We start from the raw sequence: 17,433 nt of genomic DNA on the forward strand, positions 1-17,433 counted from the left end.
CCTTCGCCACTATTGCTGGACCACAGCTGACTCTGAGGTTTGCTCGGCTCCTCAGCGAAAAACAAGTAGCGTGTGCATCCACGTCTGTATTTATACTCGCGCCGCGGGGGCGGAGTGTGTAATGCATTTCAAGCACATTGGCTCATTTTAATAGTACTCGAAGATGACTAAGCATCTCTCTAAGCGTGATCCCAATCAGTCGACTTCATCTCCGTTCCCTCCTTCAAGGAACGAGGGTTACATATACGTAAACGAGACGTTTTCTGGACTGGGCTTAGGACTTCCTTGTAAAGAAGTTCGCCAATTCTGTTAAACTAATAAATGTAAATTCAAATGCTCATAGGCAGCTCTAACAGGTTTGCACGGTTGCCTGCATACCGACTGAATCAGATCACAGGCATCTGGCATGCCAGTGTCGAATGCCCCCCCCCCTTAGTGAATGAACCTTCTGTAGAAGTCCTCCAGTCCCAGACAAAAGCACTTAATCATGGTATAGTGTTGTGCTGAGGTCGGGGCTTTGTTCCCTGACCTCCATTTCACTCCTGCAAAATATACACTTAGAGTGTTGTCAGTATAAACTTATTATTACAATCCTTAAATCAAGCTACACACAATATTGCATGGAGAGATCTTTGATTTTATGGTTTTTAAAAGGAGCAGCTGTTAGAAGTGACATTTATTAAAAGTTTACCATAATTTATATATTCTTATCTAAATATTTTTATAGGGGCCACTAAAAGTATTTAGGGAACTTTTAACCAACTAATGCTGGTTCATCGTTTAGTTTTCATTTTTTTTTTTTTTTTAGATTTAGTTCGGCTTTTATTATTATTTTTTTTTTTAATTTATAGATTTATGTGTGACTATTTAGCTTTATTTTTTATACAGTTTTACTTAACTATAATATCACAAGAGAGCTGTTTATATTTATTGTGGCTGTTGTTGTTCTAGATCTCTAGTTATGATATCAGTATTGTATATGTGTAAAATAAAATAAAATTGAAAATTATTTTTTTACTCATGAAACATTTCATTTACATAGTTCAGAAGATGTTAAATGCTTGTTATTGTAGTATATGTCAACTTGTGGGCCTTGTTGCTGCCACTGGTTCTTACTTGAAAGCTTTAACAGCATCATACTGTTTTGTATATAATTGTCAAGCCAATCAGCTACAAATTAAGCTCAGCTTTGTGAATAGAGAATATTAATGCACAAGCTAAGAAAATATAATCAGTCTTTTAATTTAACCAGAACGCTGCACGAACAAAACCAAGATTTATTCAGCAGCTGTGCTGTAATTACTTGTCATGTTGCTTTCCTTGCAGGACCCGAGCTTTGCAGCATTCCTCCTTGACAAGTTCCAGACTCTGGAATGGTCTCCTCTGGGCTTCAGATCCCAGAGCAGCTGTGAGGTGTGTGGAACCCCCCTTCACCACCTGAGGCGCATGGCACTGCAATCTGCCCTGGGGCTAGCATTCGAGGACATGCCTGACCTGCAGCACGGACCCCTTTCTGGCCTGCTGCCACCATGTGTTTCATCCCACAGTGCCATCTCACCCCATGCTTCCTGGGAATGGCCAACACATAGCAGCCAAAACCTCACCGGACATCCTGGTGGTTCCATATCCAGGGAGAAACCGCATGGTATGGGTTGGAGTCAAGAAGGAGCAGCGAGAGTGGGTGGTAAACGAACCTGTTTAGCCACTGTCACACCACTTCCTCTACATGCACAACACTACTTGGAGGGAGTGTGGCGTGTGACAAGCGCATCAGAACATCTTCAGTCATTGGTAAGAGTAGCTATTGCATTACTAATTATTATTATTAAGCTGTACAAACTGATTATTCTACTTTTGAGGCTAAAAACTATTTACTGAAAAATTGCTGATTGGAAAGCAAGTATTTTCATGATCAGGGGTCTCATTTATAAAACTGTGTGTGGGATCCTTTCTAAAAGTGTACATGCTCCTGTAAGCCAAAAATGGTATACGCCAAAAAAAAAAAAAAAAAAAAAAAGCCACAGTTTGACGTGATATGCGATCGATAACGATCGATCGTTAGATTTAATCAGCGTGATTTACTGCAATGCTTTTTTCCCCTTAGTTGGTCAGAACAAAAGTGGATGTTACCTGTTCAGATTACATTTTCCGGTGAAAATCCACATAAAGTTGATAATTCTGCGAATAACTGTAATTGCAGATTTCGAACAGCTGATGGCAACAAAGCAGCTTTAACTCCATTAATGAGAATGCCATATTTAAATATTTAATCTAAATGTGTATATGGAGGGCTTGGAGCCAGAAGGGCGTAAGTGGCTTTTAACAAACTTTACAGGAGAGACAAAAATAAAAATAAAAAATTGACCACGCTTCAATCACCTGTATTATTAACCTTAAACCACAGACATTGCAACCACAGTCATACTTACATGAAATGAGTATTTAAGTAAAAATGTGGCATATTAACACAATGAACATGTTCTAAAACATTTTCATTTTAAATGTTAAGAGGATTCAAGGATATTTTGATCAAAAACACAGTAACAAATTTACATAATTTAACGCAAGTTTACTTTGATGGCAAAGGAAAAAATAACTAAAAATCAGCCATCTTTACTCTAGTTTTCAGTCACATGATCCTTCAGAAATTATTCTATATGATGATGTTGTGCTCAAACACACTTCTTACTATTACTAATATAAACTATATTGTGCTGCTTAATATTTTTTTTTGAAATTGATAAATTTTTTAATGTCATTAAAAAAAATGTTATTTAAAAAAAAAAAAAACTGTGTTACTTCTCAAAAATAGTTACTGTAAAATATTCGATATCATGATCCGAGCAAAATTAACTGAACAATCTGAAACTCCTGCAAGAAGTTTACTGAGAATGTCTCTGGTGGTCCTTGTGTCCATTTCTACACCAAGGCCACATGGGGATTATTCAGAACACATCATGGTTGCATTGCAGATATACAAATCTTGTGATTATGGCCTAGTGATTTGGTTTATGGTTTTACCTTGAGCAGAGTTATGTATTAGCTTATATAAAGGAGTCCCTCATCGTGGGGTTTATGTGACTATATGCCATTATGGAGCTCATGTCCAGTTCAGGGCCGAGGATCAGGCCGTTAAGACAAGACTCAAATACCCTTCTCAAAGAGAATAAGATATCAACTTTTTGATGGTAGTCTCAATTAGGTGGTAGCGTTCTGACTTAAGGTGACTTACTCAAACAGAATGGTAAAATGGTAAACATTATATATCATTGATGTTTTTCAGCATATGAAATGCTTTTCTACGAGTTGGTTCAAGGTTATCATGGACATAATTGATTTTGCTTGCTGTAAAAATGTGTGTGGCACATCAGAGAGTTCCAAATGAAACTCTTTTAATATTTCACCCTTGATGTGTGCGGAGTGACTTAGCATTAGCCAGACATTATTATCAGGTAGATTAGCCGCTGCTTGTCTCGTATTGGCCTTCTTGGTTCTACTTGACCTTCCAGTCAGGAGATTGAGCATTAAGTCATCTTGATATGGAATGCAATTTGATGGGCATTTGGATGGCTCGCTGTGACCCCATTGTCAGAGATGAGCCATTTGTCATGGTTGATGCTTAGAGAGATGAATAAGATTAAAAAAACTTAAGCTCTGTGAATGTGAGTTAGCCCTAGTTTTATGCACGTTCTGAAGGACGGAAACATGATGAGCAGATGAGCTTGTGAATTCATATCCTTCTCTTGTCATTGATAGCTTGGAATGTCAAGGTTTCCATGGAAATGCAGCATGCAAGTCAAAAAGTCTTGATTGGACAGAGTGACCTTGCTTGCATGTAAGCATAGAATTTTAAGAGTCAATTTCACAATAGATTAGTTCTAAAGCAGGTTTGGTTCCTGTGGTCATTGTCACAGCTGTAGTGCAGTGACAGACAATCAACGAAGGACATGCAAAACCAAAGATTTTAAATAAAAAATCTTTTAAAATAGTGTGGTAGGGTGGTTAGTGTTTGCCTGAGTTTTATGCATTTATGCATCATAAAGCTTTATAAGTTATGTATGCATGCAAGTTTATCAAGCTTAGCAATGTTACAACCCCCTGATGTCCTTCATGTTTTTATATCCAGCGTTTGATTACAATGACTTGACCCTCAGGTTGAAAAATCTTGGATATAAAATATTGTTTCAAAATTATAAAACCAATAAATTCTGTTAAAATACCGTTTTGAGCATAACATGCAATTCTTGACTGAAGATGGGCTCCCCGCCATCATTTTTGTCAGAATGAATTCCAATGGCAACAAGTGTGCATTCGGTAGTCCTCCTGTAGCACCTCTACATAATACAGAATATTGCTGTAAAGAAAAGCTGACTGGCCCTGTGTCAAAGGAACACAATGGATGCTGTCTTCCCCTTCATCTCACAGGGTATAAAAATGCAATTAGACCTTGAAAGTCACAGCACATCCAAACCACACAGAAACACAAGGCTGTTAGCACCCTGGAGAACATTTTTAAACCTTGTAGACAAAGACATTGTGCCATGAATTTCAATAGAGCACTTTCTTTGACAAAGTGTTTTGTCCTTTTTTATATATATATATATATCTGCTGTTTTGTTTTGTATATTTCAGCACTTTAAAGACCGTAGCACATACACCTTTAGCAAACCGCATGGGATACATATATTTTATCCATGCATCCCACTTAGTATAATATCGGCTTGGAGGGAGCCAGTGTAGGACAGGCCTCATTGCTTGTCCTCAGGCCTAAGTGCCACCCACAGCCCACTAATGGGCCTTCTCTGGCAGCAGGTCTCTTTTAAGGCCTTGAGGAGCCCCGCACAAGCTTTATTTGAATGTGTGGAGGGAGCCAAAAGTGTAAATTGTCAACAGATGGGACTGCAGTCTCACCTGGTGTGAAAAAATGCCACCTGACGTCCATCTGGGATGGTTGTCTGCTAGACTGCACATGCTGCCCTGTTTTAACTTGGCAGTGGTCTCATCCTGTGAAGGACGTTAAGGGCCTCCTCTGCAGCTTTTAAAAACAGCAGACCAAATTTAACAATTTAATTTCCTGTCCTGTCCTGTCCTGCAGTAGAGAAACTCTCATTACTTACAGTGACTTTTAATAATAATGTGATCTGGTTATTTTTGATTTGGTTGCAGGGTTTAAGGGTTTATAAATTGTTTTAGTGGCTAGCAGATTGCTGTCGTCTGGTAACATTTAATATAGACTGATAATTAATAGCGTTTTAGAGGGGCTGCTCTCTCCTGTCACCACTTGTGCTAGTGAATGCTCTATAAATGTCAAAGTTAAAGTCCAATGTGACCTCTTTGCTGTCACTGAGCTCCATCTGCTGCTGGGTTTTATTGGAACACAGCTGTGCCCATCTAACATACACTTGTGATCGTGCGTGTGTTTGTGTGTGTGTGTGTGTGTGTGTGTGTGTGTGAAAGAGAGAGAGAGAGCAATGTCGCACAATAAAGTAAAAAGCTTTGAAATGTTGACTACTGGGGAAGGTCATTATTTAATTTACCTTGATTTGACAAACTAAAATGGATGGTCATGGCTGTTATATACAAAACTCAGATTTGCTGATGATTTGATGGATGAGCCTCCTTTTTTCCCCCGCTGGCTGAAGTATCCAAACAAGTATCCAAGCACTGTTAAAATTATTCTAAAGGCGAGCTCTGTAAATAATGCTGAAATAACCAAAGAATTTATTTTTTTATTTTTTTATTTTACTTGTTTGAAGTTCTGCAACTTAAGTAATCATCTAAACACAGCTCTTCTATAACGATATATTCTCAAGTCGAACCAACATGCACAAAAATTCTATTTGATCATGCAATTTTGGAGTTCAAATAGGCTTGCCTTATACTGTGAACAATGGGTATAATTTCATTCAGAGTGAATGAAATGATTAACAAACATTATGGTTTTACTCCGTCCACATATGATATAATTTTAGACCAATTATAGTTTTTGCCAGAGGTGGAAAGAGTAATAAAATTTTAGTACTTAAAGTTAAAGTACTACTACGTCAATGACATTTTACTTAAGTACAAGTGAATAGAAGTGCAATACTTCTAACAAAGCGTCCTTAAGTAAAAGTAAAAGTACAGATTTTAAAAACTACTTGAAAAATAGAAGTACACAACAAAAAATACAATTAAATAAAGTAACGAAAGTAATTTGTTACTTTCACCTAGTGATTGCTATCAGGTTATGAAGAGTCTTTCAAACAAGCGTGCTGCACAAGCTCTTAAAAGTGAAGCCAAAACGTCTCGATCACCCCCTGGTGGCCGGTCCTAGTATAGGTCATAAACCCCGCCTCCCCATGTTATTCAACGGCATGTGAGACCGACTAAACAATTAAATTACTCTTCAAATATGGTTTTTCCAAATATGTTTTTTTTTGTCATTTACTGCAGTTTTTATCTCGCTATTGTAATTTCAAGTGTTTGTTTTTAAAATAAGTTTGTTTTTAGTTAGTTATTTGATGCGGTGGTGGTGACGTCATGATTGACAGCTGTGATTGACAGGTTCTCTGAGCGAAGTAGTCACTAAAGCAAGCAGATTTTTTGGGGGATCTTTGGAGGACTGAAGAGATTGGAGGTTTAATATCTAAATTTCTATAATTAGTTTTTAAAAAGTGCAGGAGTCTGTTTTTGCGATTGATTCTGCGAGAGTGAGGGCGGGCCTTGCTTTTGCAGCTTTACCTCCTGCTCACTACTGTGCATATCTGGTCCTGAAATCGCTTTGCGCAGACTCAAGTTCCAAGATGTCAGTGCCATATCGGGAGACTGGCGGCTTCACTTCTGTCTATCTTTTTTTTTTACTGTCTATGCTTTTAACCAGCATAACAAAAAATAATTTCTGTAGAGAATCACCTCTACAGTTACCTTTAAGTTAATGAATTTGACTCAAAAAAAAAGGATAATCCAGGGATCCTTATTGCCTTCATTTTTTGGTAAAGTATAATTAGTTTAAATGAACATAGTCTGTCCATTCTGATCTCTAAGCGTCCCTCTTTCGGCATCCTTCTGGGCTCTAATTGTGGCCCCTGACATGAGACTCTAATTACGGCTGGAGTGAAGGGAGGTAGATTAGCACACAGCCATGGTGGGTGTTTGAGATGATTCTCTCTGGAGCTGAAGATCCTGCACGTGTGTGCTAGAGCTTTTTCTGTGCTCGTTATCTCAACATCAAGCTGTCAGCAGATCACAGCTACTCCAGTTTTCCCAGATTCCGTTGTACCTACTCATGTCTTCTCATTTCCTCAATTTTTTCCACTTCTATCCATGAGTACATGGATAGAAGTGGAAAACACAAGCATGCACACACACACACACACACACACACACACACACACACACACACACACACACACAAAACAATTCAAAACAATTCACAGTTTTATGTGAATGATTAGGCAGGATGATTTTCAGATCATTTTGAAGAAAAAACTCTAGGCCACAACATCCATTAGTCAAAAGTCTTGTGGACATGTTTAGTATGTGTTTTGTGGCCTTATTTCAGAAACTTTCATTTTTAGTTTTTTCAATAACCATGCATAAACAATATCCTCTCAAAAATAATAACATGTTGTTTCTCATATATTCTAGTAGCCTGTGCTAAATAGAGTGTAATTTCACCTGTGCCATTAATATGTTTATAAGCAACTGAAAAAAGCACAAATGTCAGGGCATGTCAGAACATCTCAAGGACCCCCAAAACACTCTAGACCCCAGAGGGTTAAAATGACTGGGCTTAGAATTATAAGGGGGCTTGAATGACACTTATGTTTGACCCTTGTACCTTTAGTTGTTTACAGTGTGAAAGCACACTAGCAAGTCTTACATAACATATAGCAGATGCATTTGGTCTAGATCTTCTTATTAAACTCCTCATGAATATTTCCTGAAGTGCCTTGCTCATGAACACAAATATCTAGTGTTTTTTCTTCAGGTATTTGAACTTTACTGGTTTCCCTTAGCCAATAGCCTAACACCACTGCATTTATATAAAAACAATACCCATAAAGCTAGGATGATAGGTGTTATAGCTGTTAAAAAGAGAAAATGGTTTTGTTATATTTATTATTATGACTGAGAAGTGGCCCCTTGTATAGTTCATGGGCTGCTTGGCTGCTTTCATATTACTTCTGCACCGAGAAGGCGTTGCATTCTTGACACCAGTATTTGCTAAGTATCCCACAGGATTTCATTACTTTACAGCAGGCTGTGCTTGTGATATTATGGAATGTGTTTGTAATCCTGTTAGCCAAGACTGAAAGAGTGTAGAGAAAAAGTACACTCTTCAGCAACATACTCTCCTCCAGACTCAATTTTGCCATGACTGCAGTATTTATCTGGTGTAAACTAGAGCAGTGACAATCAACAGGGTAGTGAAATGATTATAAGTAAAAAAAAAAATATCATTGGAAACAAACAAATTTTCTGTGACAGCACGTGTCAGACTAGAATTGTGGGCGATTTTACTTCAGTTTGGAACAATCCAAACTATTCAGGATGGATGCAAAACAAAGTTCTGAAGAGTTATAAAGTTACTTGTGCAAATAGTCTGAAAAGTTGTCAAAACATTCTTGAGGAACAAATCCGATGCGTCCTTCTACTGTGGTCTGCTCCATAACTCCACCCATCTCATGTATTTTCCAACACATTCTCATCCTTTGGCGTCATATAGGTGACGCCATATGACATTTCGTCAAAATACTACGCACATGGCACCCTTTAGCGTCAATATAACATGCACTGTTATGGGTAGGTTTAGGTTCGGGGTAGGGTCTACGTCTCATATTGACGCTAAAGGATGCCAGTCACTTGTATGACGCCTTGGGTTCTGCTTGTTCTATTGATGCTAAAGGGTGCCATGAGCATAGTATTTCGACGAAATGCCAAAGGATGAGAATCGGCTCGTATTTTCTAGAGCCCGACCGATAACGGATTTTGAAGGCCGATACCGATACAAATATTTTTGGGTTTTAAAATCCGATATTCTGATATATCAGCCGACATTTTATTTATTTATTTGAAACTGGACATGATAGTCACAAATTTTGTCATGCTTATTTGAGTTAAGAGAACTGATGGGGATGTTCTTTTAATTGTTATTCAAGCAATGTATGTATCGTGACCAACTCAATGAGTGTTTCCAACAGGAACGGTGGAGAGTGCCCTCTGGTGGACAAACTATACAACTCCAACACTCATGACGTGGTTCAAGCGTGTTTCGTCCATTTTTATTTTATTTTTGAAATATTCATTTATCGGCCATTATAACTGCCGATACCGATAGTTTGGAAAATGCCTAATATCGGCCGATAATATTGGTCTGCCGATATATCGGTCTGGCTCTAGTATTTTCTCACAGAGACCTTAATTATGATGGTTCTTTTGCATTGATCATCATTGTTGTCATACTTCTCATCCTTATCTCATACTTAGTCATAGTTCACCCACAAATTTAAATTCTGTAGTCATATCCTGTATGTTTTTCTTCTGTGAAACATAAAAGAACATATTCATCCAATCAATTCTGTCCAATCGTTGGACAAAATGAAGTCCTGCCCTACATTTTTTTTTTTGTTCGTGAAGTTATTTCACTCTGAAATACGTCACAATAAAGAAGAAAAGACTAATCTCAACTCCCATTTCCATGATGATTTTAATGCAACATTTACTACACTGTCATTCTAATAGTATCCCCCCTCCCCCCAACAGAGTTCTACCATAGAGAAGGACAGTTTGGCAACTGTAGCCTCCAGGTCCAGTCAGGCCAGTGCTGTACCCTTGATTTCTCCATCAGGACATAAACTGACCCACCATGACCAGCCAGCCATCCCACCAGCACCCCAAACCAGCTCAGCAGCCTCATTCTTCCTCAGGTAAGCTTAAAAGCCTGTACGCAGTGCACAGCCATCAATTCAGCTAATCGTGCTCTGTGGATCCCAGTTTCAATATCTTAGTCCCAGGGTCTCACTCGCGAGGAGCCACAATCCTCCATAGCCTCTCGCAGTCACGTCACAGCAATGCTTTCTCAGCACCCACAGAGACTGCCGTGATGTTGAGGGCAGTCCAGCCTAATGTGTTGAAATGTCATCGATCAATGCACAGCTTAACAGTCAGAGAGAGTGCAAAATCCAAACGGCAGAGGTCTCAAAGCTGGATTGTCCATGAATCCGCAGGAATAATAGTTAATCGCAATGTGGCAGACAAATTTTATGCCAAAATTGTTCTTGAGGATTGATGGTTTAGTTTAACATTTAGAGGACATTCTATTAGTTTTCTAGAAATGTGTGCATTGATCTCTCTCTGGAAAGAGGTCCAAGCTTTCTTTTTATGATTTAGTACACATTTAGATTACAATTTAGAAACATTTTGGAAAGTTTTTAAAGATTTCAATTTCAGTTTGAGTTGAATTAATTATTGAATTGATTAAATTCTTGAATTAATTATTTTTAATCATTTTATTTTTAGTTCAAATGATACAAAGAGCCTCTTGTACTTCAATGGAAGCAAGAACATCTGACCGTATGTACAAATAACTTCTCATGGTCAAGTTTGGTTATTGGAATAGTGCCATAGAAGTAGTGCATAATCTTTTTAATTTTTGTTCTTCATGACTTTTTGTGTTTGTGTCAAAATTCTAAAACTTTCGGTTTATTAGCAGTTTTGAATTAAATTTTAAATCCCAGATTTCTAATGTGCTCTCAGTCCCCAATATATGAAGAGTTCAGATGCAAAAGCCTCTAAATGCCATTTAAAATTTTCTTCTTTAATGATGATTTTTATCAAAATTGTATATTTAAGTTCAGTAATTTCACTTAAATAACAATTAATAGGTAATTATCAGTGCCATTTAAGTGAAATCACTGAACTTAAATATACAAGCTTGATAAAAATGATCATTCTAGAAGAAAATTTCAAATGGCACTTAGAGGCTTTTGCATCTGAACTCTTGATATATATATATATATATATATATATATCAATGTATTGAAAAAAAAGAGGCAGGTTCTTAGGTGCACAGGGGAGCATGAACAAGGATACAGATATACAGAATTCTGTCTCGCTATTTGTCATCATTATTTTGGTTAACAAAAAAGACAAAGGAACAAGCGACAGTGGTTCACCTGATAAACACAAACATGCATTTGAGTTCATGGCCAAATGTCTGGGAAATAGAATGAGATGCTTAGTGGTGTGAGACACTAATAGCTGCGTGACACTGCATACAATTAGCCTATTGACAGCAGAGCGCCTCATCTCTAGCTCACCACCTTCAGGACCACCTTCTGTAAATGACTGACAGACATCACCCCAGGGGGTTTGCCTTCGCCATTAAGTTAGTCATGCCATTGATTTTAAACACTGATCACTGTTTGACCTGTGCTTCTGTGCACATCATTAGGTATTACTGATAATCTTTTCCATTTGAGTTGACCCGAATCCCGAATAGTGAATTAGTATGCACTGTCAGCAAAATCACGTCTGTCTTTTTGATGCCCAGTGCACATAGTGGCTGATAAATAAGGTGGCTCATAAGGGAAGCTATTGGCAGTGATTTGTGAGTACACTAGTCAGTCCAAAATCCTGTGGAAGAAAGAATGTGTCATTATGTAAATGAGGAACGACTGACAAATAGACATTTTGAATATTGCTTAGAATGCCTGTGGCAAAATATGCATATTCATGGCAAAATGTTTTTCATGCTTTCCTCAATTATACGAGTCAGAGCAGCTCAAATGTCAGGCGTAGAAATCGTGTCCTCTCCCTGGCCTTGACTTCCACCTGGAGCTCACACCTTGCACAGCGTCTTTAAAAGCAAGTTGCCATGGTTGCACACAGTTATGAAAGGAAGAGAGGCAGAAAAGGCTTGTAAATAATTACGAGAAATAAATGATCAGAAACATATCATTTAGGAACCCCTGTTGCTTTTTCTTTATTAAAGGCATGTTTTGGTAAAACTGAATCAGAATATTTATATAGTTCCTTTTTCTAATTAATAGCTTACCAATTGTTTGTACTTAGGCCTACAACAGAATGGGATCATAGATGATATAAAAAATGTCATCTATATTATCATTCACATATACTGTATATATATATATATATATATATATATATATATATATATATATATATATACATACACACTGTAAATGTGGCAACTGTGTCATAGATGCTAAGGAGTTGAAGCTAAAAATGACATAGATATGGAAATGTCTGCTTGCGGGAAAAAAAAAATTCTGAGTTGTCATTTTGGGGAGGAATGATGTGACGGGATCAGCACAGATCAGTTTGCATGACGGTACTCCTTTTAAATGGGTTATTCTCAAAATATGGTAACACACATTTCCCTAAATTATCCATCTTTCCATCCTTCTGTTAGTTTGCCTCTGCAATTAGTCTTATGCATAAACTAAAATAATGTTTGTCCATCAATTTCATGTCATTGATTTCTTTTCATTGGTATGAATGTAAAACTGTAGAAAACAAAAGGGAATTATACTTTGAAGATCACATTTCAGAGTAAGAAAAGACCATTGAAATGGTCTTTCCCCCCCCATTTTTAAAAGATATTTATTAATTTAGTCGGAAAGTCATCATTTTTGAGAATTACTCATATAGAGCATACCATATTCATAATGCACTCTTATTGGGCCATCCAAGCCTCGTGTCTGTCCGAATCAAGGTTTTCTGCAGCAAACTGCATACTGCAGCTCTGTTGACCTTTAACCCCAGTTGTTTCCCTTACAGATAAAAGATCAAGGAGGATTTTTGTGACAGAATCCCTTCCTCTCATCTGTTTAAAAGTGTCAGTCGAGTAAACATGCCAGAGGGGGTGTAAGAACAGATATAGACACACACTCTCACTCACAGATTTGCCTTAGAGGTTTCAGGTATAAGTTTTTTTTTTTTGTTTTTCTGATATAGCACAGCGTAACCTTAAGTGAAGAGGTTAACACTCAGCTTTTGTGATGGAGGGATTTTTACAGTTATCTCTTGCAATCAGCAGCCCTTAAAGGATCACGACTGGGTAAAACAGATCTGTTTTAAAGCAAACATATATGTGTCATTTATTGTGTGTGATATACTCCACATCATGCATGATGCTGAATTGTGCAGAGGTTTGCAGAAAGCAAGTACCAGGAACAAGTGGGTTTTTACGACTGAAGGCCAGCTGTAATCTCGCCTTGAAAGATTTACAGATAAAAGCAGAGTGGCTTCTAGATGGGGACTGTCGCACCCCGGCTTTGATGTTGCTTTGTGACTGAGGGGCTCTCTCATGTGCTTTTCCATGGGCTTTCATCGGCACGCTGAGTGTGTATTATCTGCTGAAGTCATGCTTCGCATTATTGTCCTGCAGACTGCTGTGTTGAAATGCATAATCGTCAGGGAACAACAGAGACAGCACCTGTTTGCGTTGAATGAAAGTGCTCGTAATGAATGCTGGGGTTGGGAATGTATCATGTAACTGATGTGGCTGAACATGCATTTCTGCTTTTAAAAAGTTCTATAACCTGCTTTCAACAAAAGCTTTTAGGTTTGACAATTACCTCTCTGTGTGATACGCATGCACTAATGTTTTGGCTTATTCTGGTTAGGAAAAGTTATAGCCAACAAAACTTCCTAAAAGCAAAAGCTTGTTTGTAATTTTTTTTTTTTTTTTTGTGATGGTGCATTGGAGCTTCAACACAAAATCCAGTGTAACAAGACCTACTGCGACATTGCAGTATAAATACAAAGTGTCTGTAGTATGAACTGATATTGTTTACTACTAGCCTCCAGACTTCTCATTCTCATTTTGAGCCAATTGAACTTTTAAGAACCTTTTAAAAAAAGAAGGGAACGGAGACGTTGTGTCAATGCTGACGTATTTGGCTCCCAGGCGGACCCAATACGTCAGTATCGATGTAACGTCGAAAGTGACTATCTGAATGGGAAGTAAAGTTGCGCCTACATGTTTACTAACTCTCATTAGATTGTAGTAGAGTATTGGTTTGTAGAGTGAGTTTGGTTTGTACAAAGTTATAGTCAGTAAAATGTCTGTTGGGGGACTATCAAAATAAAAAGTTAGTAGTTATTTAGAAGGCAGTCTAGTAATACTCTAATGAGAGTAAGCTGCCATAGTTGCAAAGTTACTTGTAGTCAACAGAATGTTCACAAGGCACCATCAAAATAAAATGTTACTGGATATGTTTTCATCAGTTCTCCAACGTTTTTCATCAATAAAAGGAGTTACATGGTGTACAAAAATGCACAGTGCTTGCTGGTTAGTCAGCTGTCATTTTACTAAAAAAAGGGTCGTAAAATAAAAAAAGATTTTCAGTTCTAACTAACATGTCTGCATCAAGTTACATATAAGAGTATTTTTATTTTACATATTGATTGTTAGGCCTATTTATTTTGTTTATAATGTGGACTAAGCACTTTTTAAACCTTAATGTTTATTTATATTACTTTTCTATGAACTTTCCAACCAAAAATATAACAAATCTCTCTTTTTTTCTTTCATTCTTTTCATGCGTAGTTTTGGTTAATTTGGCCAGCTTCTTCCGTGACAAATGAATAAGCAGTCGTAACATTGTGGCCTTTTGACATTTATTAGCAAATAGGAAGAGTTGTCTCGCTCATTTTAAAAGTTGATAAGCCTATTTTATTTACTACCCTAATGATGCTTGATTATGTGGTTAGTTGTATTTTATTATTAGCATTTATAGTTTTTCAATGCTGTCCACCAGAACAGAAACTCCGCTCGGACTGTTTGCTGGGAGATTTGACACGACTATGTGAATGAGGTGTCTATCTAAACACCTCATTCTTGTCTCTCAATATGTTACTGATGAGGATGTTTTGTATAGAGTATCAAGCCCCTTTCACACAGAGATTTCGGAAAATACACGGATAATGTGACCCGGCATTTGTTTCGGGATTGTTTGGTTTGGGTTCATTCACACTGCCAGTGATTTCCCAGGATCTGTGAGTGCATTCACACACAACCCGTAAAGATCCCGAAAAGACACATGACGTCAGGATGAGACGTGTAACGTACGTGTCAAACGCGTACACGCGCATACCGTTCCACAAAGCTGGTGAAGGATCTCAGCATCAGAGTGGATAGTGAGGAGCTCCTGGTCTCTGCTTCGTTCCAGTTTACAGACATTTGTTCGTCCTTTCTTTGTTGATGACGAACACAAACTTTCTTCTTAGAGCAACAGAGTCGCGCTATGGCACGAGCGTCATTACTATGACACACCCCTTATGCCATTGGTCCTGGATTTTGTTCACACAGCACGCGTTCCGGGACTGATTACCAGGTCCCCAACCTGGCATTGATGCCGGTATCGATCCCGCGTCGTGTCTGCGTTCACACAGAAGGCGTTCTAGCAATTTACCGGCAATTTCCCGGGATCAACGCGCTGTGTGAAAGGGGCTTCAGTGTGCATTGCAAGTCATGTGGTGGCTTTTGTTCCTCAGGTTGAGTGTGTTTTGTTGTTGTTTGGCATACAGCCATGTCACCGGTCTGGCTGATTGTGTTTTATTCTGTGCCAAAGTTTCAGCCCATGACCCAGTTTGTTTGCAAAGAGATGGAGCTGAATAAGTAATTGTAAAAGTCTGATGAGAAAAACCTGGCATTCTTTCTCTCTCTCTCCCCATCACTCTATTTTTGTTTCTCATTCGCTCAATTCTCTCTACAATCACTCCCTGTCATCCTGGTTCCTCCAGCCATGTTTTCTCGCTTCCTCACTCCTTCCTCATCCCTCGTTCCAGCACAGTAAGTAGCTCATGACATGAAGTCTGTTTAAAATGCTATTTACAGAGAGAATATTCTCAGGTGCTTTGAGCACTAACACTGCCTGTCAGCGCTATACTCAGACAGATGTGTGTGAGTGTATACTTGTATGTATAGGAATGTGGTAATTAAACATCAGTCTGCAAGTGTGTGGAACAGTGACACTCAGGAAACAGCTGAGAGAGACATAGATGAAGCAACAGTGGAAACATCTCAACACAGACTGTGAAAGTGAGAGAAATGCAGCAAAGCTGTTTCTCCAGGTCAGCTATTAAAGGGCAAAACCGTATTGGAGAGAAAAGTATTTCAAGAATCAAAGATAATGCTATGAACTATTACCGGTTTTGTTTTATTTAAGGGTACACTCTCTTTAACTTTTGCTCATCAAAACATTTTGACACCAGAAATCAACAGTACTTTTGAAAAATGTTTAAAATCATGGAACTCTTCATGTCAAGTCATCCTCATTTATATAGCGCTTTTAACAATGTAGATTGTTTCAAAGCAGCTTTACAGAGATAAACCAACGCATTCTCATCCTTTAACGTCATATCGAACGCTATATGACAAAACGGCACTATAATACGCACATGGCACCCGTTATCGTTAATAACACGCGCTGTGAGGGCTAAGTTTAGGTGTGGGGTAGGGTGTGCGTGTCATATTCACGCTAAAGGATTTATAACGTCTTGGGTTCGCGTGTTATATTAACGATAAAGGGTTCCATGTGCGTAGTATAGCGCCGTTTTTGCATATAGCGTTCTATATGACGTTAAAGAATGAGAACGGGCTGGATAAACATACAATTTAATGTAACAGAGATTGGTTTGGTTTTATAGTGGGTCTTGAATAATGTTATTTTCCAGTTAAAGTTAGTTTTGATTGATTCACTTCCATCAAAATGATAATTTGTTATGAAATTAGGGGCTGCTAAGACGACACCATTCTCTCTAAACAGACTTTAAATGCGAACCTGTGATAAATGCTGATGCTGTTCACATGTGCATTAAGAATTGATTCTATAGAGGGTTTTCATGACGCGTCATCAATCCGGAAGTCGGCCATGAACAAAAACAATACCACTGAACTGAATGGACTCGCAATTTTGGCTGATTATTTCTGCTGAGTTTTGGTCTGTACTAATCGGTCGCATCGGGAAAGTACCTTTTGAGTTCTATGGACTGCTAAAAGTTAAAGAGAAGAGTGCAAAAAACTGAGGAAAGAAAGCGTTTGTGGTTGACAGAGGCGCAGCATCAGCTCATCAGCCGCGTGTAAATGAAGCATTGGCCGATCGAAGAAAGACAAACATAAACAGTGATGTTGAGTAATTCACTATTTTGTCGAGGGGGACAAAACAGTCAATTTCACAGTCTGTGTATAAAGGAAAACACATTCTGAAGAAATATAATTAGATCTTAAATAAATATGTTAAGAAGTACTTGTTGCCTGAAAATAGCAGTGCTCAATATGTGTCAGTTTAGTCTGGAGACACGATTTGTTGTTAAAGGTGTGGTTCACAAAAAGAGAAGAAATTCTGACAAAATTTACTCTCCCTAATGTTCGAAACCTGTAAGACTTTCTTTCTTCTGAGGAATATAAATGAAGATAAA

At 38.0% G+C, this 17,433-nt stretch overlaps 1 protein-coding gene across 1 annotated transcript in view; it reads left to right on the plus strand.

Moving 5' to 3' along the window:
* Positions 1-17,433, plus strand: part of kif26aa (kinesin family member 26Aa) — a 74,292-nt gene that overhangs the window by 25,570 nt on the left and 31,289 nt on the right. The window contains exons 3-4 of the mRNA XM_039693428.2: positions 1,327-1,791; positions 9,748-9,911. Coding sequence (XP_039549362.2) covers positions 1,327-1,791; positions 9,748-9,911 — 629 coding nt within the window. The remainder of the gene's footprint in view (positions 1-1,326; positions 1,792-9,747; positions 9,912-17,433) is intronic.

The sequence above is a fragment of the Pimephales promelas genome, chromosome 13 (genome assembly GCF_988280905.1).
Source record: "Pimephales promelas chromosome 13, fPimPro1.hap1.1, whole genome shotgun sequence".
NCBI lineage: Eukaryota > Metazoa > Chordata > Actinopteri > Cypriniformes > Leuciscidae > Pimephales > Pimephales promelas.